This window comes from Cricetulus griseus, chromosome 2 (genome assembly GCF_003668045.3).
Source record: "Cricetulus griseus strain 17A/GY chromosome 2, alternate assembly CriGri-PICRH-1.0, whole genome shotgun sequence".
NCBI classification, from domain to species: domain Eukaryota; kingdom Metazoa; phylum Chordata; class Mammalia; order Rodentia; family Cricetidae; genus Cricetulus; species Cricetulus griseus.
In genome coordinates this window covers 295,588,413-295,613,129 of record NC_048595.1, presented here as the reverse complement: position 1 = coordinate 295,613,129, position 24,717 = coordinate 295,588,413, and the positions used below count along the sequence as shown (strand labels likewise).

The following is a 24,717-nucleotide window of genomic DNA, read 5'->3' as shown; positions in this document are numbered from 1 at the left end:
GGTGGCAAAGGACCCCTATAAAAGAAAGACCTCCGCCCACTTATGCTCTCTCTCTCCTCCTGTCCCTACTTCCCTCTCTCTGTCTCTCGCTTGCTCCTTTGCCTGCTGTTCCCCTGGGGAAGATAGGACGCTTCCTGTGTCCCTCTTCTCTTATGTCTTCTCTCTGTCTCTGTGTCTCTTTACCTCTTTTCTCTTTCCTTCTCCTCTTTCCCTTTCTAATAAAACTTTCACTTAAGCTATGCTTGACATGTTTGTCCCTGCCTCATCACCCTCACCTGCCATGGAATCTGCCAAGGTTCCTCACTCTTTATCCCAACAGTGGGTCCTTTTGTCTTGACTTTAATTGATTTATGTTCCCTTCGTGGAGTGCTCTACTGAAAATATCTTCAGGGATCAGTGGAACAGAACATCCTAATTAACACTCAGTTATGTGCTGTCACAGTGTATGTGTGACCCCTAACCTCAAAGCACAAGAAAGTTCAAAACAGGCCTCTCAGCCCACAGAGATTTATAGTCTGCCTGAAGAAATAATATATTCATTATATAGTTAGTGAATAAAATATTGGGGCACCAAATTATACAACTGAGTGAATGATAATATTTAAAGTGTAAAAAGATATGGCACAGTAATTAAGTAATTGCAAGGTGAAAAGAAGATGGACGTGGGCTGAGAGTTCTAAGGAAAGCCTGTGTAGGGGGAGAGCCTAAGTTGAGTTCTCCTTAGGGAAATCACATAGACAGGCACTAGGGGGAAGAAGAGAAATTGTACTCGCAGAGAAATAACAGTGGCATCAAGTGAAAAAAATGAAGAGACAATTATTCCCTTTTTAAAAGATTTACACAAGAAGGTGATAAGTATTAGAGACATCTGGAAGCTTCTGGGTTCTTTGTAAGCCTGAAGTGATTGATCATCAAGTACTTGACCACAGGAGTATGTGAATGGTGTAGAAAGGCACAAGGGTGGAGCTATGAATAGCAAAGACCGGGTGAAATACAGAAAGAGTTAACCCTAGATTTATAAAATAAACAAGGAATCTTAACATTGGGCAGTAGATAAAATAGTGGGAAACTGGAATACAGGTGGATACTCTCTTCCAGGGCTTAAGCAAGAGCAAAGGAAGGCCTCGGGACAGACAATCTGATGCTCTGCAGAAATACAGTTTAAGATAGGAGATTATATGATCTACACAATGAACAGATGCTGAAAAAAGGGCTCTGCACATCCTAGCTTACTCTCTAGGGCCATGGTGGGGAACCACCTTAAGAGTGAGCTTACAAACTGGGGCCTGGTGGCACATTCCTTTAGTTCCAGAGCTTGGGAGGCAGGGACAGATGGAGTGTGAGACCAGGTTGGTCTATAAAGGGAGTTCCCAGACAGCCAGGGCTACATGGAGGAGCCCTGTATCGAAGAACACAAAACAAGCAAGCAAACAGAGTGAGCTTATAGTAAAATCATTCTGCCAGGAGACGAAGGTCCACCACTTTTACTTTTATATTCCAAGATCCAAAGGTCTCTACCCATCATGGATAAGCACAAGACTACAGTTTAATTGGTTTGAGCCTAGGAAACTGGCTGTGACTTAGATGTAGGTGCAGGTAGCTAGATTTACATGGTGTGAAATGTGGGTCATGATGCACACAAGAAGGTTACATTTGGAAACTGCAGCCAGACCTCTAGGAAGAGGAGCAAGATCAGGCTTTTCTGAATATCAGCTCATATGGATACTGCATAGCTAGGCACACAGGATCACAGCGTATCCAGGCCTCTCCACCCCGGCACAGAAGCCTTCAGTTTCACTGCTTCAGCCTTGATGATAATGGACTAAACCTCTAAAACTATAAGCAGGTCCCCAATTAAATGTTTTCTTTTATAAAATTTGCCATGGTCATGCTATCTCTTCACAGCGCTGTAACACCGACTAAGACTGTCTCAGACTCCTGTAAACATAGAGGCAAGAGCAGGAGGATCATGAGTTTGAGACTAGAGTGGGTTACTTAGCAAATTCAAGCCATATCTTGTTTCGAACAACCATGGTCTGGGATATTTTGGTGATATAGTGCTTGTATAACATACACACAGCCATTGTCTAATACAAAGCACAGATACAAAATAAAAGATAAAGAGGAAGAGGAAGAAATACTCTTCCTCCTTACATCAATGATAATCAGACTACTCAGTTAAGTAGGAGAGGGGGAATACCATCAAACTCATGCTACAAAGCCAGAGTACCATGGTAACAAAACAAATTAAGGCTACAGATACCTGCAGACACACAGACATGCAGGCATGCATGCATACATACACAGAAAGAGGAAGGAAGAAAAACTATAGACTAACTTAATTTGATGAATATATACACAAAACTCTTAATACAGTACTTGAAAACCAAGTTTAAAACCATACATTATGATCAAGTTGATTTTACATCAGGAACATGAGAATGGTCCACCATAAGCAAATCGATAAACTTAATGCATTATGTAAGTAGAGTCAAGGAAAAGTGAATTGGTCATATCCCTTACAAACGAAGTATATGTCATCAATAAACACATGGAAAACGTTCAACAGCTTAAATATCAGAAAAATGCAGTCTGGAATCCATTTAAGGTTCCATTTCACCCCAGTCAGAATATCTACCATCACAGTGGAACTGAAGTTCATCTTGTTAAACAAAATAAGCCAGATTCAGAAAGGCAAGAGTCATGTATGTGCCGGATGTGGCTGGGTAAGGTGGAAGTAAATCTTGCACCTCTCCTATGAAGTAAAACTGATGCCAAGAAGGTACATGATTTGCTGAGGATCAAGTTGGAGGAACTCAGCTTCTTGTAATAATTTGAAATGACCCTCTAGCCTGGTGCCCCACTCAACTCAAGCGGGAGACAAAGATAGAATGAACATGGAGTTCCTTGCCCATTGCACTCGCTGAAAGCACTGAACTTCCTGTTGGGACTTCATTCAAGGAGAGTGATGGGGAGTTGGCTCAGTGGTTAAGAGCACTCAGTGTTCTTGCAGAGGACCTATGTTTGGTTCCTAGAACCCACACTGGTGGCTTACAACTATCTATAACACCAGTTCCAGGAGATCAAATGCCCTTATCTACATATCTACATCATATACACACAGACAAGCAGGTACACACATATTAAAGTAAATTACATCTTTTATAAAAAGAAGAGATAGAGCTTTAAAGAAGAAGCCAGACAGTTAGAAAGAATACAAATATTTGTGTGTGTGTGTGTGTGTGTGTGTGTGTGTGTGTGTGTGTGTGTGTAGGAAGACATGTAGGAATTGGCATGTAGGAATCTCAAGGCTGAATGTTTTTCTAAATCAGAGAAGGTTGGACATAAAATAAAATCTATGAGAGGCAGGTAGACAATGCAACAGCAAAAGAGTTCTTTTCATGAAGACTGAAAGGAACCTCAGCCCTTTCCTAGAAGGACAGAATTCATTTTACACACACACATACACACACACACACACACACACACACACACACACACACACACACACACAGGGAAGGAAGAAGAGAGAGAAGCAAAAGAGTTGTGTTTTCATCTTTTCAATGGAGACACCAACAGGGATATATGACCTATGTTTTCACACAGGAAGTGTGATATTTTAATGGGCACCACAGATTATAAAGTGTGGTTTATATGCACTCGGAATGATTGGCATTAGTTGGTATACATTAAATTATGTACTGCATTTTGTCTTTCCATTTATCATTAAGAGGTGGGCAGTTGCTGAGTAGTAGAAGCCTGTAGTCCAGAATCAGACAACCTGGTTTTGAATCCTGTTTGCACCATAGTGAGATACCTTCCTTACCTAAACTGAAGCTCCTCATCTGAGGAAAGCGGTGTGTGTGTGTGTGTGTGTGTGTGTGTGTGTGTGTGTGTGTTTAAAAAAATGTTCAGAGTAGAGCTCCATGTATGCTAAGTACTAGTTGCTTAACTATTGTGATCAGAGATGTTGAAGGGAGACATGATTATATGTTTGCATATTGCATCTTTGAAACTAATCTCATAGAGTTTTGGAAACCTTATCATTAAATGCTCTAAAAATAGTATTCATGTCTGAAACTTTTCTCATTAAACACATTGTGCTATTTGTTGGCCAAATACTTGAGAATTTCAGAAATCCCAAAGAACAAACTCATTTTAAGAACATTCACTGGTTAAGTCAAAGATTTAGAATAGTCAAAATATAGGTGGACAAAAACGTTTTATCTTGACATATTAGTATCCCAAATTTTCACTTTTTGATAAGTAACAAAAGCAATAGATCTGCCCTTAGCAAGAACTACCAAGAAATTGACTTTGACTCTAACTTAATACTTTGTGACTCATATGCCCCAGGAAAGTAGAAACAATATATTTCACAGCCCGGTTCAATCACTTAAAATGCCAGTCCTAGAAGAGACCATTTGTTCATACACTTACACACCAAGGATAGTAAAAATGTGTTACAAACCTAACACAAAAAAGAGTCAATTTCTTTAATCCTATATCAGGAAAATTGCTAGCTGAGTAAAATATCCCTTGCCAAAAATAATTAAGACAAATTGGAAAGCCTGCCATTTACAAATAAATCATTAAGTGGCTTTGAAGATAACATACTTTCAAATTGATTCTCTGCTTTTGAACAAATGGATTAATGTTTATAATATTTTAATATCACTTTTAATTAAAATATTCATTAACAGTTGACAATTTTCTTAATGTTAAATAGTATTTACTATCCCAGAAACTCAATCATGTAGAACTTCTTACCAGTGTGATTTTCTAATTTTATTGAGGGAAAACAAAAAAAAGGACCCTCAAATAATGTAAAAGACAAACTTGTTATGTATTAATTTATCATGCATCCGCAATAGGTTGAAAAATGGGATGCCTCTGGCTCTTGTTCTTTGTCTATCCGAGCCCCAGGAACTGTCTAGCCATGCCAGCTGTTTAGGCATTTGCAATGATCCTTAGCTTTGGCTTTGGCCAGGCCAATGAACTCTTGTAGACACTGCCCCTGTGTCCTGTAGCAGAGGGTGGGCCCTGACCCCCTTTCCTTTAGTGTGAAAGTTCTTTTAAGGTAGCTACATTGGCACAGTGGGACAGGCATCTGGAGTCTTCTTTGTTCCCAGCAGTGGCACTCTTCAAGGATTGTGGCCCAGCTTCTTAAACAGCTGGGAAGCTGGCTGGCTTTTGTTTGGCTTTTCTTTCCTTCTTCACTTCAGCCCCCTATTCCAAACATTTCTCTGAAGGAAGAGAGTTTTTTTTCACATAGTTATCCTTTCAGGATGATCTATAAAAATTTTAAAGTAATATTTTTGTGTGTGGGGGGGAGTACTTTTCACCTATAGAATTTTAAAAAAAGGCTGAACTGTAAATCTTTTTATGAGAAAAGTTAAGTAACATTTATTTTATGTATATGAGAAGGAAGGGGAGAGAAAAGAGAAGTATGAAGGGACAAAAGAAAGATACAAATGCAAATTAAATGAAAAATCATTGTATGTGTCACACTGTATGCTGCAGCAGCAACATGCTAAAATTCACATGTGTGGTTTACATGTGCAGCATGGGTCAGATGATATCATCCAATTTTGAATAGAAACCTGATACAACCTATTTTCCAATCATGGGGTAGATATCTCCCCCACGTTCTATTGGGCACTGTATTTATGATGCTTGATGGGAGCCGTGACATGAGATAACCAGCTGAGGGTCAGGCCCATGATTCGTATTTATCAAACTGGTCAAATCTACACAAACATGGTTTTAGGTATATAATGTATTTCCCTGGAAATAATAATTTAAAGATTGCATTTTAGTATTTGCCACAGGGTCAGTGTAAAAGACACAGATAGAATAGGACCATCAGAAGAATGTCCTGGTGACTTGTAGCTTATTTTGATGTCCACTTCTTCCTAACTGTAGCTATTCTCTGATAGTTGTGTCAATTGAGGAATGGCTTAGAAGAATACTAGGAAGTTTACTTCATCATTAAGGAGAATACTCAGCAGTGTGAAAACTCTTCCCCTTGTGTGGGGGGAGAAAAATTAATCAATTGGTAGTTTAAACATATCTGTCACATATTCACCAGGTACCTGGCCTTGTAGAAGACATCTAGCATGTGACCAAAGTACAAGGTCTGGCTCTTCCCTGGGACTTACAAGTAAACTATAGACAAAACCATCCCCAGAAAATTGTAGCATGTAGTTCAGGAGCATAGGAGAGAAATGCAGATGAAAAAGCATAGGTCACAAGTGCCAACAGAGTTGTGGGTGAGAGATGGTTCTCAGAGCTGTTCAACAAGGTGAGATCGGACCAGGGATCAACTGATTATCATCTCATCGGGGAGAAAAAAAACAAAGCCCACAAAAAATTCAAAACTGTAACATTCCATTAGCTCCAGAGAGACAATGGAGAGAACTACAGAATGGAGCAATAGTCTCTTCTGTTAGCTTTAAACTTTCACCAGGATTCTTTTCCTTTTAAAATAGAATTGTTTTAAATACCTCTACAGACTAAACTGACATGGGCATTTGAACATGGAGGAAAAGAAATAAAAGCCTTTGGGGTTCAACTTCAATATAAAATATATTAAATAAAAATTCTTTTATGAAAGGCTTCTAAAGTTGTCTAACATTTCTTAAATCAATCTGTAGCACATAATCAGTAAAACCATATCATTTAAACAGAAAGATCATAACTTAGAACCTCACCCTTGGGCAGCTGTATCCTATTATGGGCTGTAACTTAGCACATGAGTTTCAGAAGTTGTTAGAATTGAGTTCAAGCTAACAAATCTGAACTGTTAAAAAATAAAATAAAATAAATAATACAAACCTCTGGCAAGATGGGGCAGCAGTCTATGAAGAGGCCCTAGGTGGATCTCATGGAATGATTGTCCATCATATTTCATTTGAATTAGTATTAGTAATATTGTATCAGTAAATGAGGAAAAAGTATCAGGACAGATACAGCCTTTCAGTGACTGAGAAGTCACCCCTCCCCCCAGTTAAAAGACTTTAAAATATTTTCTCCTCAGGCTGTCTTTCAATATTTAAACTGTTAAATGAATATTTTCTGATAAAAGATAAAGAGAACACATTTTACATCACTGATAGCTGAGCTAAAGTTCTCATTTTTCCCTCAGTATAAATTCAAATAAAAGCCACTGTATCCTGTTACAAATAAAGTAAAACCTGCATCTGAATGGGATTCTATAAAACATGCATTTCTAGTTTAATACTAAAAGTATCAACATTTACTCTATCCCAATTAAGATGGAATCATTGCTCTGAAACGAAATGGTGTTCTTTCAAGGGCAGTTTATATGGTGGAATGTACTGCAGGACGCAAAGGAATTTTACAACCCTTACATCCATCCCTCTCTGTGAAATGTGAAAACTATAAATGTATCGTCAAATTTATAGATTTGAAGTAACTTCACTAAAGAGAATGGGATGGAAAAAATACTTGACTCTTGAGGATTTTTGTTCTCCCAAGCCATATACTGCCAGATTCATGATTGCTAAGATGTTTTTAATAGCCTTGTAGTCTGGTCTGAGTTTTTCAAAGGGTAGAAATGTGCTCTTTGAAGCTAAGTATTCACCTATCTTATATATATATCCTTCTATGCAGAGAGATGTTTTTCAAATAAAAAAAGTTAATGCACCTCAAATATGTGAGAAATTTGCATCTAACTGAGCAACGTTTAACAAAGACTCCATCTTACCTTTTCATCATAGAATATGGAGAAAATACTGGTGAAATCTAACATATAACTTTATAGAGCTCACGCAGTAATCAACTAATTCTTGTGGCTGAAATGACAATCAAGATAGCTTTTAAACAATCTCTTGGAGAAAGTTGTTTCCATTTGGCCTCAAGTTCCTGAAAGTAACATCTTCCCAGAGGCATATTTACCATTCACTAACTTTACATTTTATCTGGGTTGGCAAATGGTTTTCTTCTGATTAAAGCTGCAGTTCTTCCCAGCTAAGGAATCAGCATATACACTTTCAACAGATTCACATAGGGCCATAAACTTAAGATCATACCTAATTCCAGTACTTCCTGATGGCCTATGTGTCAGCAAGACTCAACCTGCTTTTTCTATTCAGTTCTCATCCAATCCATGCTCCTTGTATGGCCTTTGGCCAAGTGGCTTCTCCTCCTCTAAAAACACCCCATGTCTGCATCCCTGTCATAGTCTGTTCAAATATGACTACATACTAGTCTCTCTCACCTCCTAGAAAAGTTCACGTCTCTCCCCTCTCTGTTTTCCCAACAGATTTTGCCATTACAACCCTGATAATATGGGAACTGGCACCTCTAAGAATCAGTGTTATACAGTGAGTGACTAAAAGAAAGGAGTTGGAAGATATTTGTACCTAACCTCTGTCCCCTACCATGGTGATACTTGGTCAGTTTGCCTCTTTCCTTAACTTACAACAACCATATTACAGCAGTATCTGCATTTACTGGCTTGTTACGAAGAATAAATGTTCCTGGCATGTTATCTGTTATGCAATGAAGAGTTAACATCCTGATATATGATGGATGAAGTAACACCCTAGAGATGGTGGGTATCTTATCTTTTGTAATGTGAAGAATTAGTACCTATGTTAGGATTGCTACACAGCCATCTTGAAATCATGCAGTAGTTTCTTTTGAGAAAAAGCCAAGGACTGGTCAAATAGTCGCAAACAAACAGCAAGTACATGCTCCACAAGAGAGGGCAGGGGCTGTTCTTAAGAGAGCTCATCCTTGCTTGTGACTCATCCATGGAATGAAAGTGGATGGCACTTTGGGAGCCCATCCCATATGGAGGAATACTCCCTGAGCCTAGACACAAGGGGGTTGGCCTAGGCCCTAGCCCAAAGAATAATACAGATTTTGAAACCCCCCATGGAAGGCCTCACCCTCCCTTGGGAGCAGAAAGGGTATGGGATAGGTAGGATGTTAGCTGCGGGGGTGGGGGGGTGGGGGGGGTGGGGAAAGGGTAGAAGGGGAGGGAAAGGGACCTGGGATTGACATGTAAAATAATTTTCTTTTTAATTAAAATAAAAAAGAAAGTGGATGGCACAGAGCTCAGAATGGAAGGCAGCATGCACACATGCCATACTTTCTCTAAAAACAGGTTCTGTTTGGCTGTGCGATGCTACCCAGTGCTGCCTGTCACAGAGACACTCCTGTTGTAGAGAGCAGCCTCATGCAAGCCTTCAGATTGGGAGCACACCTTATCGCAAACCTTTTCCATTTGAATGTCAACTAGGAAGTAAAGAAAAATGTTGTGGGATTCCTTTCCTTTTCAGAAAAACAATAATATTTTTTAAAATATACAGTTATGGTAGATGAACAACACCTAAACTACAACAGAATTAACATATTGGAAAATGCCATCTGAAGAGCCTTCATGGCTTAGCAATGCATTCAACATGTATTTCCTTAAGCGAATGTAACTACTCCCACATGCATCTGCCTCATACAAGAAAACGCTCAGAGTGCTTTTCCTAATCAACTTGAAGAGAATATTTACCAACTGTTGTTTGTTTGTAAGCAAATCAAAAGCCAACCAAGGGTGGTGAATAACCCAGGAAGCCATTTTTGCTCTCTATACTGTGTGTCCAAAGAGTGAAGGAAATAGCAGTTTGCATTCATAGAAGAGGAGTTTAGAAACACCCTGACAGTTTTTAAAAAATACTCCTTTGTTCACTTGAATCTGGTTTTATAATTTCTTGAAGTCCCTTTTCATCTTCCAGGAAAGCAAGGAAGCAATTCTTAAATAATTGGCAGTGATGTGTTCAAGTACACAGCCCTCCCTCCTGGCAGAGACTGGATGGATTTTGGCAGGGGAGGAGCCTGGAGTGAGTTAGGAGGACAGCAGACTTTTCAGAACCTGCCAATTAGGGCTGGTGGCAGGTTTTTTGTTTGTTTGTTTGTTTGTTTGTTTCCAGTAGGAGTGTAGTGGCTGCAACATATAGGTGTGCCAAAGAAATAACGTTCATGAGTCAGACTTCAACGTGTACAGCAACCACAGTTGCCAAGACGAAGCTTGGTCCCCAAACAGACATCTCATGTCCTGACTCAGGAAGTAAACCCATTTCTACTCTTCCACAAAGATTAGTAGAGACATTGGCCATTTAGTCGTTTTTGTTCCCAGGATTAGAAAAGCCAGAAGAGAGAGGACTGGCATTCAAACATTCACACTCACTGAGACGAGCAGCTGCAGAGCAGCAGTTCATTCCAGGGTAAGTCGACAATGAAAAATGCCAAATTTAGGAATTTTTTTGTTGTTACTGTTAATGAATGAAATATATGAAATGTGACACATTTTTCCATATGAAAGAATTTCTGTGTGGATTATAATGGTCTCAGAAAAAAAAGAAAAAAATAGCATTCTTGCAAAAATTTGGGTGACAGACAGTATGCAATTGGAAGAAATTAGTTCAGCTTAAAACCTGGACCATGCAGCCTCACTTTTCCCTCCGTTTCCTTTTACTGCCTCCACACTCCAAATTCTAGATGTAAGAAGTCCTTACAATTTATCCAAAGCTTTGGACATGTCAAAGCCGTTTACCCTTCACTAAGAATTGAATGCATTGTAGGAGACAGACATTCTTTCCTTCTCTTTCACTGAGGGAAACATAACAAGCCAGAACAGACTCCCGGCTAGGCTTGTGGATGGAATGATTTTTATTATTTCTAACATAGCTATTGACAAATGCTTGAAGGCAATATTAAAAAAATAAGAAATAAAATAGCTTTCATTTTATGCCTTGGAGAACAGATTGGTTACAATTTAATTTCTAAGAGGGAAATTTTATAGAATAAAGTGGCCCAACATTTCTCTTTCTTCATCACACATATGAGAAATATAAGCTACAGGGACATCTGGAGAGGACTGTTATTCACTAATCAGGAGGCAAAATCCAAACCACTGATACTTTGATCGAGACAAACATTACTCGAGTCACAAAGAGGAAAGCTGTAACGTATTGCAGGCTGAAAAACATTCCATATGCATTTTCACCTTTTGGGCAGTTCCAAAGAGCAATTCTATTTCAGAAGCCCTTTGTAATCTGACACTCACTGTAGATAAGATACACTGTGAAGACAGTCTGTTTTGCAGCAGCAAGAAATCAAATTGGTTCCAGAAGCGAAGCTATATGACAAATGGTTTAATAGTATGGCTGGAATTGGAAAGCTTGACTGAATTATTTCTCATAATCATTTTAGAAATAGACTTAAAAATAACTTTGCCATGCCATGTGGGGTGGGGGTGGGGATGTGAGAAGTGAGACTGAAGTTAGCATCTCATTTTTATTGGCTTTATAATTTGTTATTTAAATTTAGGAGCTCAGTGGTGATTTCTTATTAAATTTTGTTTGCTACAAATACTATTAGATAGAAACAGTACTGGATTTAATGTGACTAGCTATGTTATGGAAGATTAAATACATTAACAACTAGAGATGAATTTTTTATTATAATTTCCAAGTTATTTTTAGCTTTCATCAAGTTCCAGTAAGCTTCGCATTATTTAAAAAGCATCTGGAAAAGTTCATTAAGACTTGGCAGGTTTTAGAGTTTAGAAACGGCGCTTTCTGCACAGTGGTGTCTTGGCAAAATAACCCAGAGCCTCGTGGATGTAGGTAAAATGAAATCATTCTCCTAACTGAAGTTGGGAACAATTTAAATATCGCTTAGCCCACAGCACACTACTACAAAGATCTAGCAGAAACCATAGTTAAATAGGATGTGACTAGACATGTAGAACTATTTTCTAAAAAGTCAGAAAAAGATAAGATTTTCTCCTTCAGTACTTACAGTCTTTGAAGACCAAAGCCGGGTCTCTGTGAGGCAGGGCTTGGGCAACGATGTGACTTAGAGATTCCAAGGTTCTGTCCATCTCGGTCTGCCTGTGCAAGCCTCCTGCACAGTGTCCTCATGCCTGAATTCTTGCAGCTCTGGACTGAATTTGTGCAGTTCATTGATGCACTGGATTACCAAAGAATCCCTTTTAACATCTGCCAATCAGACATTTCCCAGAATCTAAAGACCCTCAGGGCCCTCCTCTCAGGCTCACTTATCTTTGTTGTATTCTGAGCTAATTAGCCTGAAAGGCTGGCTGACAGGCTGGTTCCCATTGCTTCCTCCTGCTAAACACACCCACCTACAGGCTGGCTGGGGAAACTCACTAATCATGGGAACAGATTTCCTCGCCAAGCAGATTTTGCCTGGATGCTGTGCTGTCTGCCCATTTGGGTATTTCTTTTGACCTTCCATCTTCAAATTCACTGCCCCAGGAATATGGACCCAAGAAACATGTTTCTCAAAGCAATTTACTAAATTACAAAGGAGAGGCTCCTCCAGACTGCCACCATTGTATAACCACTATAACCAATATAATCTAAATTCTTCTTTGTAAAAAGGGGTACTATAAGTATTATGATTGGAATTAGACTATGCATCATAAATGCATTCAGAATCCTCTCCCCAGTGATAGTCACTTCTGGTGAGCAGTTCCAAGCAACACCTGGTGGACTATTTTGTAGCTTCTTTTTCTATTGCCTGCCCCCCAAGGCAACTCATTCCTAAAACTGACTTCAATTAATCCTGATATCATTCACTCATGATAACTCATTCTGTTAAAAATCTCAGGGTGAGGGTCTGGAGAAATGGCTCAGTGTGTAATGAATGACTTTGTAGAAGCAAGAGGACTTGAGTTCAAATCCTCATCACCCATGTAAAAGCTAGGCTTGGCTCCATGTACAGGCAACACTAGTATAGGGAAGCTGAGACAGGTGGATCCCAGAACCTGTCCACCAGTCAGTTTAGCAGAAATAGGGAGTTTCCTATTCATAGAAACAGCCTGTTTCAAAAGAAAATAACCAAGGTTGAGAGTAACAGAAGAAGACATATATAGTCATCCTTTGGCATATACTAGCATATATACCTGAGCATGTACCACAGATATTACCACCATCACCACCACCACCACCACCATCACCATCACCACCACCACCACCACCTCCATCACCACCATCACCACCATCACCATCACGAACCACCACCATCACCACCATCACCACCACCATCACCACCATCACCACCATCACCATCACCACCATCACCACCATCACCACCACCATCACCACCATCACCACCATCACCACCATCACCACCACATCACCACATCACCATCATCACCATCACCACCACCATCACCATCACCATCACCACCATCACCACCATCACCACCATCACCACCACCATCACCACCATCACACCATCACCACCATCACCACCATCACCACCATCACCATCACCACCATCACCACCATCACCACCACCACCATCACCACCATCACCATCACCATCACCACCACCACCACCACCATCACCACCATCACCATCACCACCATCACCATCACCACCATCACCACCATCACCATCACCACCATCACCATCACCACCATCACCATCATCATCACCACCACCACCACCAACAACAACAACAACAGTACTACCATCAACACCAACAACAGCAACAATATCACCACCATCAACAGCAACAAGTGACAAGAATTTCTGGTGAGCAAGTGCAAAAAGTAATACCTTTAAAAGAATATGCTAAGCCGGGCATTGGTGGCACACGCCTTTAATCCCAGCACTCAGGAGGCAGAGGCAGGCGGATCTCTGTGAGTTCGAGACCAGCCCGGTATACAAGAACTAGTTCCAGGACAGCCTCCAAAGCTACAAAGAAAACCTGTCTCAAAAAAAAAAAAAAAGAAAAGAAAAAAGAATATGCAAAATTACTAAGATAACTCAATGAATCAGGTTTTTTCCTATGATCTCTATAGCATCCATAACTATGTGTAAAATAATATTTTGACAAGAGACAAACATGTCATGTGATCACATTGCAATACTATGTAATACTAGAAATAAAAGAACTGATTTTAATGTCTGTAAGCTATTAGTTGTTGAGGAGTTGTGGAAGACTTCTTTGCTTTAATTCTCCCCCCACCCCACCCCCTGTTTAAGTCTTTTTACATAGCACTCACTACAGATTATTTTCTAATGTTCTTTCCAATTTTCACATTCCATTATTATGAAACTAGTCCTTTAAAGACTGTGTATAAATAAAGTGTCTTTCATGTGATAATTTCTTTAGTTTGTTATAGAAGGGTGGGCTTAATAAAAGAAGAAAAGGAAAAATGTAGCAGTAATAGTAATTGTTATTATAATGACTATTCCTTGGCAAATGCCAACAGGAAATATAGGCCATCCAAAGAAGAATTTCAAGGCTGTCCCATGGACAAAAATCATTAAGTGAAATGACACATAGATCTATGTATATTTCACATGTATGCTTGAACTTTACATGAGGAGACTTACCTTTGGGTCACAAAGTATACTTTTTCTGGCCTGCACTAAATTGTGAGCAAGTAGGTATGTGTGAGTGTGTGTGTATGTATGTTGCTGAAGATCAAACCCAGAGATGTGCTTAGGCTAAACAAGCAATCTATCACTAAACAACAAGTTCATGCCAGAAAAATATTAGTTACTGTTGTCCAAGAGTTCAAAATTTATTTTTAATTTGAAGGGAAGAAGTTCCCAATTTCAAACATAAACTAGGTGACTGGTGGTTGAAAAACAACCCTGTTATCCTGAGAATAGACACATGGTATGAATGAGTGTAAGTGCTTTGAGAATAACATAGTATTAGAAACCAAGACAATTAATGTTCTCCTTATAGAACCAGGACAAATAATGTGAGTTTCCCAAAGGAGTGACACTGATAATAGGAAACAGGAAAGTTAGAAATGATTCATGTCTGGATTTGGATCAGTAAATAGGCTTTTCCTATAGGATCTAAATCGAATATAATAATTCTTTAAAATATTTGATTTGTTTATTTTCTGTGTATGGGTGTTTTTCCTGTGTCTGTCTTTGCACCACATGTGGACCTGGTGTCTGCAGATGCTGGGACTTAACCCTGGATACTCTGAAGAAGCAGCCAGTGCTCTGGAAGAGTGGCCAATGATCTCTTGAGACTCAAACTCTAAATCTTAAAAAAAAAGCATGGAAGGAGGAACAATAAATGTGGGCTCACTAAGGCCTCAGATTATATTTTTGTCATCTAACTGTGACAAGCCACTCATCTCTGAGTTTACGTTTCTCGTGCATAAAATCATGGAGTTATTCTGAATGCTCAATTTACAGTCTAACATATGATTTTGTGGTTATAAATAAACACAAACATTGGCACAGGTTTTCTAGGTGTCTAGAAAATCATACATTCATTTCACAAATGCTAAACTGATATTCAGAAAGTCACTTCTAGTCTCGGTCATCTTAATCATTCATCTGTAGGAGATACACAAATCAATACGGTGAATCAGAAGATTCTCACTGCCAGTGCCACATAGGAATTTGTGAGAAAACTATATGCATCTTCACAAGACCTTCCAAGCAAATTTACCAAGCTCCAAGAAACGTTATGGTCTTTGATGGTTCATATTTTAATTGAATGAAGTCGGTTAGTTCAATGAAGGCAGATTACCCAACATCACAGTGAGCATCCTCATTAAGTCCAATCTTTCAATAAAAGTGTTCCTACACCTCTGCTTTACACATTCTTCTTTGAATGATCAGAACTACTCAAACAGGTCAAACTTCTGTTACTAGCAGTCAGAAAAACTACTATGCGGTTTCTCTACTTTGATGTGAAGAGCAACTGATGTAGATGGAAGAGACAGAGAAACACTGAGTGGAAGATCTACTTTAACAGAGATTCTCGTCCTTCACTGTGAGGGCTGCCTGAGAAGGTTATGTCAAAGGCACAATCAAAATATAGCAACGAGGGTCCTGGAGAGATGACTCAGTGGTGAAGAACACTGCCTGCTCTTCGAGAGGACCTGGGTTCAATTCCCAGCACCCACATGGTAGCTCACAACTGTCTGTAACTCCAGTTCCAGGGGATCTGACACCCTCACACCAATTCACATAAAATAAAGTTAAATAAATTTAAAAAATATGGAAGCGAGGCAAGAGACTACAGTAAAGAAAACGATGTTCTAACAAACTCTATGAGAGTACTAATTTAAAAGATGAGAAATGTCATCTAACTGACATGCTTGGTGTTAGAAACTCAGCCCCCAGTAATAAAAGAGGGCATTTTAATGAAACAATAAACATTCCAGGCGGGGTGGGGGATGGGACACAGAGAACATGAGGAAACAGCTTTGCTGTTAATGAAAGTTCATTTCTCTTGTCCTAATAGCATGTTTATTGTTAGATAGAAGCTCATTATGCATTTATAAAAATGGTATGGAGGTGGAAGTCACTGGTTGGAATTTAGAAAACACTACATGTATCAAAGGATCACTGTTGGTTAAAAATGGAAAAGAAACTTCTCCTTTTGCCAGTAGTGTGATGCACTCTGGAAAAAGTGACCAATATTGTCAAGGCAGGGAATGGGACTATTGGTCAGGCTGCAGAGACTCAGGGTAAAGAAAAAGACTGAGTCCATATATAGCATGCCAACTCCAAAGAACAAGCCTGTAGTCATATCATCAACCATCTTACATTCTTTTTTTTTCCCCTCAGGTTTTTTTATTTGAATTAGAAACAAGATTGTTTTACATGACAATCCCAGTTCCCTTCTCCCTCCCGTCCTCCCCTACTACCCTACTCCCCAATTAAAACCCCACCTATCACTTATCTTTTCTTCTATTCTTCCCCTGACTCAACCTTTCTGCTCCCTCATGACCTCTGCATCCTTCCTCTTCTTCCCTTCTCATTCTCCTAGCTTCCTCCCCCCTCCTCTTCCCCTGCTCTCAATTTGCTCAGGGGATCGTGACCCTTTCCCCTTCTCCAGGGGACCAAGTTTGTCTCTCTTTGGGTCCTCCTTATTTACTAGCTTCTCTGGCAGTGTGGATTGTAGGCTGGTAATCCTTTACTCTATGTCTAAAATCCACATATGAGTGAGTACATATCATGTTTGTCTTTTTGTGATTGTGTAACCTTGCTCAGAATGGTTTCTTCTAGTTCCATCCATTTTCCTGCAAATTTCAAGATTCCATTGTTTTTTTCCGCTGAGTAGTACTCCATTGTGTTAATGTACCACATTTTCTGTATCAATTCTTTGGTTGAGCGTCATCTAGGCTGCTTCCAGTTTCTGGCTATTACAAATAGTGCTGCTATGAACATCGTTGAACAGGTGTCCTTGTATTAATGTGCTTCTTTTAGGTATATGCCCAAGAGTGGAATTGCTGGATCTTGTGGTAGATTGATTCCCATTTTCTTGAGGAGTCGCCATACTGATTTCCAAAGTGGCTGTACAAGTTGGCACTCCCACCAGCAGTGGAGGAGTGTTCCCCTTTCTCCACATCCTCTCCAGCATAAACTGTCATTGGTGTTTTTCATTTTGGCCATTCTGACAGGTATCTCAGAGTTGTTTTGATTTGCATTTCCCTGATGGCTAAGGATGTTGAACACTTTCTTATGTGTCTTTCAGCCATTCCTCTATTGAGAATTGTCTATTTAGTTCTGTGCCCCACTTTTTAATTGGATTGTTTGGTGTTTTGGAGACTAGCTTCTTGAGTTCTTTGTATATTTTGGAGATCAGTCCTCTGTCAGATGTGGGGTTGGTGAATATCTTTTCCCAGTCTGTGGGCTGCCGTTTTGTCTTGCTGATTGTGTCCTTTGCCTTAAAGAAGCTTCTCAGCTTCAGGAGGTCCCATTTATCAATTGTTGATCTCAGTGTCTGTGCTACTGGTGTAATGTTCAGGAAGCGGTCTCCTGTACCAATTAATTCAAGGGTATTTCCCACTTTGTCTTCTAAAAGGGTTAGTGTGGTTGGATTCATGTTGAGGTCTTTGATCCATTTTGACTTGTTTTGTGCAGGGCAATAGGCTTGGGTCTATCTGTAGTCTTCTACATCTGACTTACATTCTTAAAAAAGCATACATATAATATATTATACATATAAATTATTTATAAAATATCATCATTGTGTATGAGAGCGCATAAGATGAGCAAGATGAGTATGGGGTGCTGGAGCGCAGGTGGAGACCATGTGGTTTTGGAGCTGGATCTCTCCTTTACAGGGATTGTGCTGATCTGTCTGAGATGGCCAGGCCAAACACCTTTATGCAGTGAGCAGTTTTCAGTAGCCACTGACTTATATTTTTTTGTTTCTAATGAATCAGATGACTGCAGGAGGGAAGGAGGACCCTGAGTGAGAGCTGGGGAGATTATCTTCCCTGAAATAATTTTTCACTTATTTGCCTGTGCCCTAATGCTGAAAAGTTTATGTCAAAATAGAGAAAAATCAAGAAGAATCAAAGGCATGGGGTTAAAATGTCAAGACAGAAACTGAACGCTTTACAGATTCCCATGAAGATGTGCAGGGTGGACTGGAAGGGTGAGATGGGGAACTAGCAAGAGGGGCAAAGACAGGCTCAGCATCGTTTCCCAGGAAGCGTGGGAGGGAAAAGAAGACGGATCACAAGTTAACTTTGTTGAGGTTTAGTGTCCGATGCTTTGCTTCCCTTCAGAAATAGGACGAGAGGAAGGATGACTGGCCGATAAGCACCAACTTTTATAACTAAATGAGGTGAATGGACTTCTCAGAATTTATTTGTTGTCTGTTAGGAGGACACCAATGAGATGTTCATACAAAGGCATTTATGAGAGACAGCTGAAAAGGTAAAAGTTTAAAAACAGAAGTAACATAGTGGAATCTTACTCCAGACTTTACATCCATTGATAATTTGACCATATTAGGGAGTTGTCAGTAACAATTGTTGGATCACATGATAGAGAAATAATGAATATCTCATCTGCAGAGTAAGGGGATGGACATTTCTTCATTTTATAGGGAAATTTTTTAAAAAAGCATTTACAAACTGTTTTTTATTCTTGTTAGGGATATCTGAGTTCACCCTCATAGTCAAAACACACACACACACACACACACACACACACACACACACACACACACATACACACACAAAAATAAAATAAAATAAAGTTTTCACCTATTGGAGTCCCCTGATTGGTGAATATATTTGGGGTTCCTGCATAGACATATGTGTTCTTGTAGTCTTATATGACCAATTGTCCAGGCCTGTCTTAGAATTTGGTCTCCCAGAGAAGCATAGTTTATTCTTTAAGAAAAACTTTACAAGTCAATGACGTCCGGGAAGGTTTCCTCACAGGTTAACAGTTTTGATATAAACTTGGAATTGTTTAAAGCTGGAGGAATTTGTCTGTTCTATTTTATAAGATTGGAGATAATGATGTCAAGCCATTTGGTCATTAAATATGTGTCCGTGAAAACTGAACTGATACTTTAATGGCGGCTGGCTGACTTCCAGAACAATTCATGTTTTGAAAAGGATAGTTTAAAAATTTTGGTTTCTGGAGTAGATTTTGCCAATGGCTTTTATTACAGTATTTTCTTTCAGAGTTTATCTAATTATTAGTTCCTGTCCTTCCATTTCTTTCAAACTTCCCCTCCAAGACTGGGATTCATAGAGTTGGTTGTTTGAAAAAAAATTGACACAAGATGTGGCTATCGAGTGATAAGCTTTGTCTGTAAAGAGGCTACTGAATTGCAGCAAGCTTAGAGCCACTTCTCAAATGAAGAGGATGGGAGTTTTCCACAGAGAGTGCTGGGGGCTGTTTCTAGAGGTATGGTTGTACAGAATACTTAGATTTTGAAAAAATAATGAGTAATTTTAAATGAAAATATATAGACTAGGAGAAAAAGTATTAGGTTAAAACAAACACAGGGGATGTTTATATTGGTTACAAGTGACTTAAGTATGAGATTAGTTGATAATGCCAGGTTCCAGCAACCAGTAATTTCACAGCTCCATCTATTTTAGCTGAAATTTCCTGTAAAGGTTGCATCATCGGTAGATGCTTAATTTAGTTCCAGCTACTTATAGATATGCTTACATGAAGATAAAAGGCTCATTCCCTTCCATTTCACACTGTAAACTATAATTTCCACATACTTCCTATGCTGTTGTGACCAGAGTACTGCACTTAGCAAGCATTTTGCTGACAAAGAACTTTGCCTTTTCAAAATTTAAGGAGGAACAGGAAACTGCACACAAAGGAGTCCTATTTTCCCACAAGTTGTAAACTAGAGAAAGTCCAAAGCACAAAATAAATAAATTCTTCTGTTCCTCTAAAAATATCTGAATAACCTTGAGCTCAGGGAGAAAGAGCTCCCTCCTGTGCCACTCTTTCCCCAACTCTGAGAATGTTCTTATGGAGGCCTTTTTATCTATTGAAAGGGTTTTTTCTTGGACATGTAATGAGAACAAAGGCTTTGCTTCATAGAAAGTGAGTTGTGATGGGATAGACATCAAAATCTGGTTGTGCAGACTGTCTCCTTGCACTTCTTAGCGTCTGTAAGGTAGGACAGATGTGCCCAGTGACTCCACAGAGACCCCAATCAGGTACAAGCTCAAAACAATCCCAAATGCAGCTGTCCTTCGATTCACCTTTTTAATTACTTACTTTTAATTACTTACTTTTAATTACTTTTAATCAGTTCCATCTTGCCATCAAGCTTTTCACAACCTTATTCTGTGACTTCAGGCAAGAAATTTGGTGTTTAAAGATGTTTGCTTACAGCCACAATTAATATGAGGTCGTAGAGAATCTCTGAAACTCTGGTAGGATAGAATAGACCCTATTCCACAATGTTTCTGCCTTTTAAATTTCAGTCCAGATTCCTTTCAAATCATTCTTAACATTGCCAATTGCCCCTGAGCCTCACTCACCTAGTCCTCTTTAAAAATCAAGTTACTGAACTGCTCAAAACCTAGTTCTTTTTCACTAATGCATCATTTTTCATTCTGCAGAAGTCATCTGTGACATGGTGATCCCTTTTAATTATAGCACAGCAATCACACTACACTTCTGTCTTCCAAATTTTCTGCATGATTTCCTCCTTTGCATGCTGTCTTTTTCAGACTAGTTATTCAACCAAATCTCCCTTCCACAGATTACCTTGCCTAGGAACACTGGTCTTTGCCTCAGATTTCTTTGAAATTTTCTCATCATCAGTTTGGTATCAGGCGCTTAAGTAGAATTTTCCTTCTGTCATAAGGTTGGTTTGTTAGTCTTATCTTTCCAAACCCAGATGAGGTGATTAGCCAATTACAATTACAAGCTGTATCTTAAAAAAATAAAATTAAAAAACCTTTCCCCTGGTAATTTTACACTATCAAGCTTTTGGAAAATGGATGTAGGAAAAACATTTTTTTTAAACCTCTTAAAATAGGACAAACTATAGAATTATAACAGTAAGTTAAGTTTTAATGGTCAGTCATTTTTTTTCCCTTAAGGGAGGCATATATTGTGATAATCATACCAAGCAACAAATTTATATTATGAAGTAATAATATAATAATAATATAAAAATAATAAATTTAAGAAATTCCATTGACACTCATTATGTAATTGTGTGTTGTGTGTGCACATGTGAGTGCACTCACCATGTGTGCACCAGTGGGAGCTAGAGGTCAACATTGTCTTCCTCTATTGCTCTTCACCTTAGAGAGTTCCTCAGTGAAATAGAAACTGGCTGTTTCATCTAAATTGACTAGCCAGCCTGTCTCAGGGACCCACCTACTTCTGAATCCTCACCATCTCAGCACTGGAATTACAGACATGCAGAACAGTATGTGTTTTTTTACAAGGGTGGTAAGGATAGACATTTAGGTCTTCAGGCTTGTACAGCAAGCACTCTACCCAATAAATCACCTCCTTCCTCTGTATAATTTTTAAAAACAATTTAAAATCTCTTAATGACATAACTATCTACAATTTGCAATATTAAGGTAAAAGACTTAAAAATATGACACTAGGTATCTTTGTAATGCTAGTTTTCTAAGTTCCTTGGGCTTTGGAGCTGTTCCCACACTCTTGGTTATCACACAACTGTGAGGTCCGTTGGCTACTCTGATTTTTAACCTCAACACTATTAATTCAATTGTATTAAGCCAGTACATCAAATAGCAATGACAAATTAAGATAAAACTAGTGCTCTATTGAGAAGAGTTCTGAGGGTTAAAGGGCATGGTTAGTAAGCCTCTGCCCACCCTGGAAGTGGCTAGCAAACCTGGAGATAGCATCAGAGAGATTAACATGTTTGTCAGAAAATTTACCAAGTACTTGGCAAAAAGAAGTTATTTTAAGCTACACTAAACCTGTGATTAGTATGCTCTAAACATCCTATGGTTCTGGACCAAGGTCAATGCCATCTATCTGCAGTGGGAGAGGTGGCTGAGTGGTTAAAAGCACTTGACTGCTCTTCCAGCAACCACAACCATTTGTAATAGGATTAGATTCCTTCTGGTGTGGATGAAGACAGAACACTGACACACATAAAATACATGAATAAATAAACCTTAAAAAAAAAGCCATTTATCTGCAGTGACTACCAGTACCAGGTTAATATAAATATAAGCCACGTGCTATATGGAAAAAAGCTTGTTTAATGGGAACAAAGTCAACTATTCAAGAAACTGAAAAGCAAAGCTCCTTTCAGATACATTTTGGTGGATGTAGGTTTGGGTAGATACTGAACCTAGGTATTCAAATATCTAACCTGGCCTGAGTCATAATAATACTAGAAAGGATCACAGCTCTAGTATAAATGAAATAGATAAGATGGTTAGTGTAGTTAATGTTATTAACTTTAAGCTCTTTTTTTTTTTTTTTTCCCTAAGACAGGGTTACTCTGCATAGCCCTGGCTGTCCTGGAATGCAATCTGTAGAAAAGGCTGGACTCAAACTCCAAGATCCATCTGCCATGTGCCACCATACCTGGGTATGAGACAGGGCCTTTCTAGCTGCTGTGGACTTTAGTAGACCACGCTGCCTCCTGAGTACTTGGAATTAAAGGAAAACACAACTACCCTGGTTCTTTGTAAGGATGAGTATCCCAAAAGTAAAAATAATAATAATAATAATAATACTCTACTATTGAGTTACAAACATTTACAAAAATTCTTTCACCCAGTCTTCATAACTCTATGATAGACATTATCAAATGTTCCTACTTTACAAATCAAAAGAATGCACTTAAAGGCTATAGAAGATACTTGATGCAAACATCTGAGAATCCTAGACTATTCCCCACCTGTGATGAGAATCAAACAAGGTCTTGCACACCCTAATCCCCCACAAAAATTTACACTCACAGCATACAGATTTAATGCACTAGGAATAGGTTTAGCTTTGCTTTTTAAATTGTTGACTATGGATATTTTGAAATATGTAGGTTAGAACTTGTCTAGAAAGACATCTCCCCCGACCAGCTGCCCCAATCTTAAAAACAATGAAGGAACCTCTTGTAATCGATCTTAGTTTCCAAATAAAACAACCCCCCACAAATCCAAATCCCTTATCACTTAGTACTAAAGCTTTAGTAGTTTCTACCAATCTTTGCTCAATTAGGTTGAAGCCTTTGTTTCTGATTTGAATTTGGTAGGTAACTTGAAATCTTAGATTATTAAGGGTAAGAACCATGTAAATCTGTCTTTTAGTTTTATCAAATAGAAATGAGCTTTTTATGTAGTAGGTGCTCAAGTCAACTCAGCCAATGGAGTAAAGCCAAGATGAGGTCATACAGTTTTATTCCCAATTTGCTTTCAACACTTTGGATATAGGAAAATGTATTCCAAAATAAACATTCTGTGGTCTTATTAAGCTGTCTTCAACATTAGTTTATGCTATAAAAATACTTTTGGCAAAGTATAAAAACTGAGTACCTCAGCTTAAAGAAACAATCAGAATTTAAAGTAGGGCTATGTCAACACTCCAAAATAAGTCTAACTTTCAAAGAAACCGTATCTGATATATTCCTATATCCAAATATTTAAATGAATTTAGATAATGATCAGTTGCAAATAGCCAGAAGGATTAATTTTGCTTAGGTGAAAGGGACCCTGATGTCTTTATCATGGAAAGGCATCAATTGTATTTCTTCTGGTTTATTACTCTAGACATTCTGTTGGTTACTGTTGGCAGACATTGCCATCTGGTGGTCATTTCTTGCTGAAGAGGATTTTCTACTATTGGTTTGTCCCAGGAAGCTGAAGGGACCATCTCCATCAAGAATTCAATAACGCTTGAGGAATGAACCATGGTTTATATTTTCTTTCCTGTACTAAATACGTGTTAATACTGAGGTAGGAAGACATTCTGAAGTCATGCATACAAGAAAATGAAGAAAGAGTTTCACTCTTCATCCCTTCTCATTCTCCCACCTCCATTATAGCAACACTTCTGCTCAAACCTGAGGAAAAAAAAGCTGACAATTAAGAATCCTGGTAGGACGATCTCAAATTTCTTTCCCATGAACCACACAGCCAATGAAAACAGCACCAAACAGACTGAAGGCTGATTAATTACCCATTACTTACTTATCTCTACTGCTGAAATCTAAATAAATAGAAGGTCAATTCACTCCAATGACCAAATAATTGTGTACTGTCTCATGTAATCCTAAATCCAACTCATCAAACTGACTAACTGAAGGAGAAAACTATGCTTGATTTAAGTTGTTCTATTATTTATTACATGTAAAGCCAAGACCTGAAGCCAAGTCATCTACCTGCTTAAGGTAGACACAAAACATCACAACAAAATAAAAATAACACTCAAGGTTTGCAAATACTG

The 24,717-nt window shown here is 38.7% G+C and overlaps 1 protein-coding gene across 1 annotated transcript in view; it reads right to left on the bottom strand.

The window, feature by feature from the left end:
• Lix1 (limb and CNS expressed 1) overlaps nt 1-12,087 on the bottom strand; it is a 50,390-nt gene extending 38,303 nt beyond the window's left edge. Inside the window, exon 1 of the mRNA XM_027401212.2 lies at nt 11,827-12,087. Within this exon, the coding sequence (XP_027257013.1) occupies nt 11,827-11,908 (82 nt within the window). The 5' untranslated portion in view covers nt 11,909-12,087. The remainder of the gene's footprint in view (nt 1-11,826) is intronic.
• Nucleotides 12,088-24,717: the final 12,630 nt, after the last annotated feature.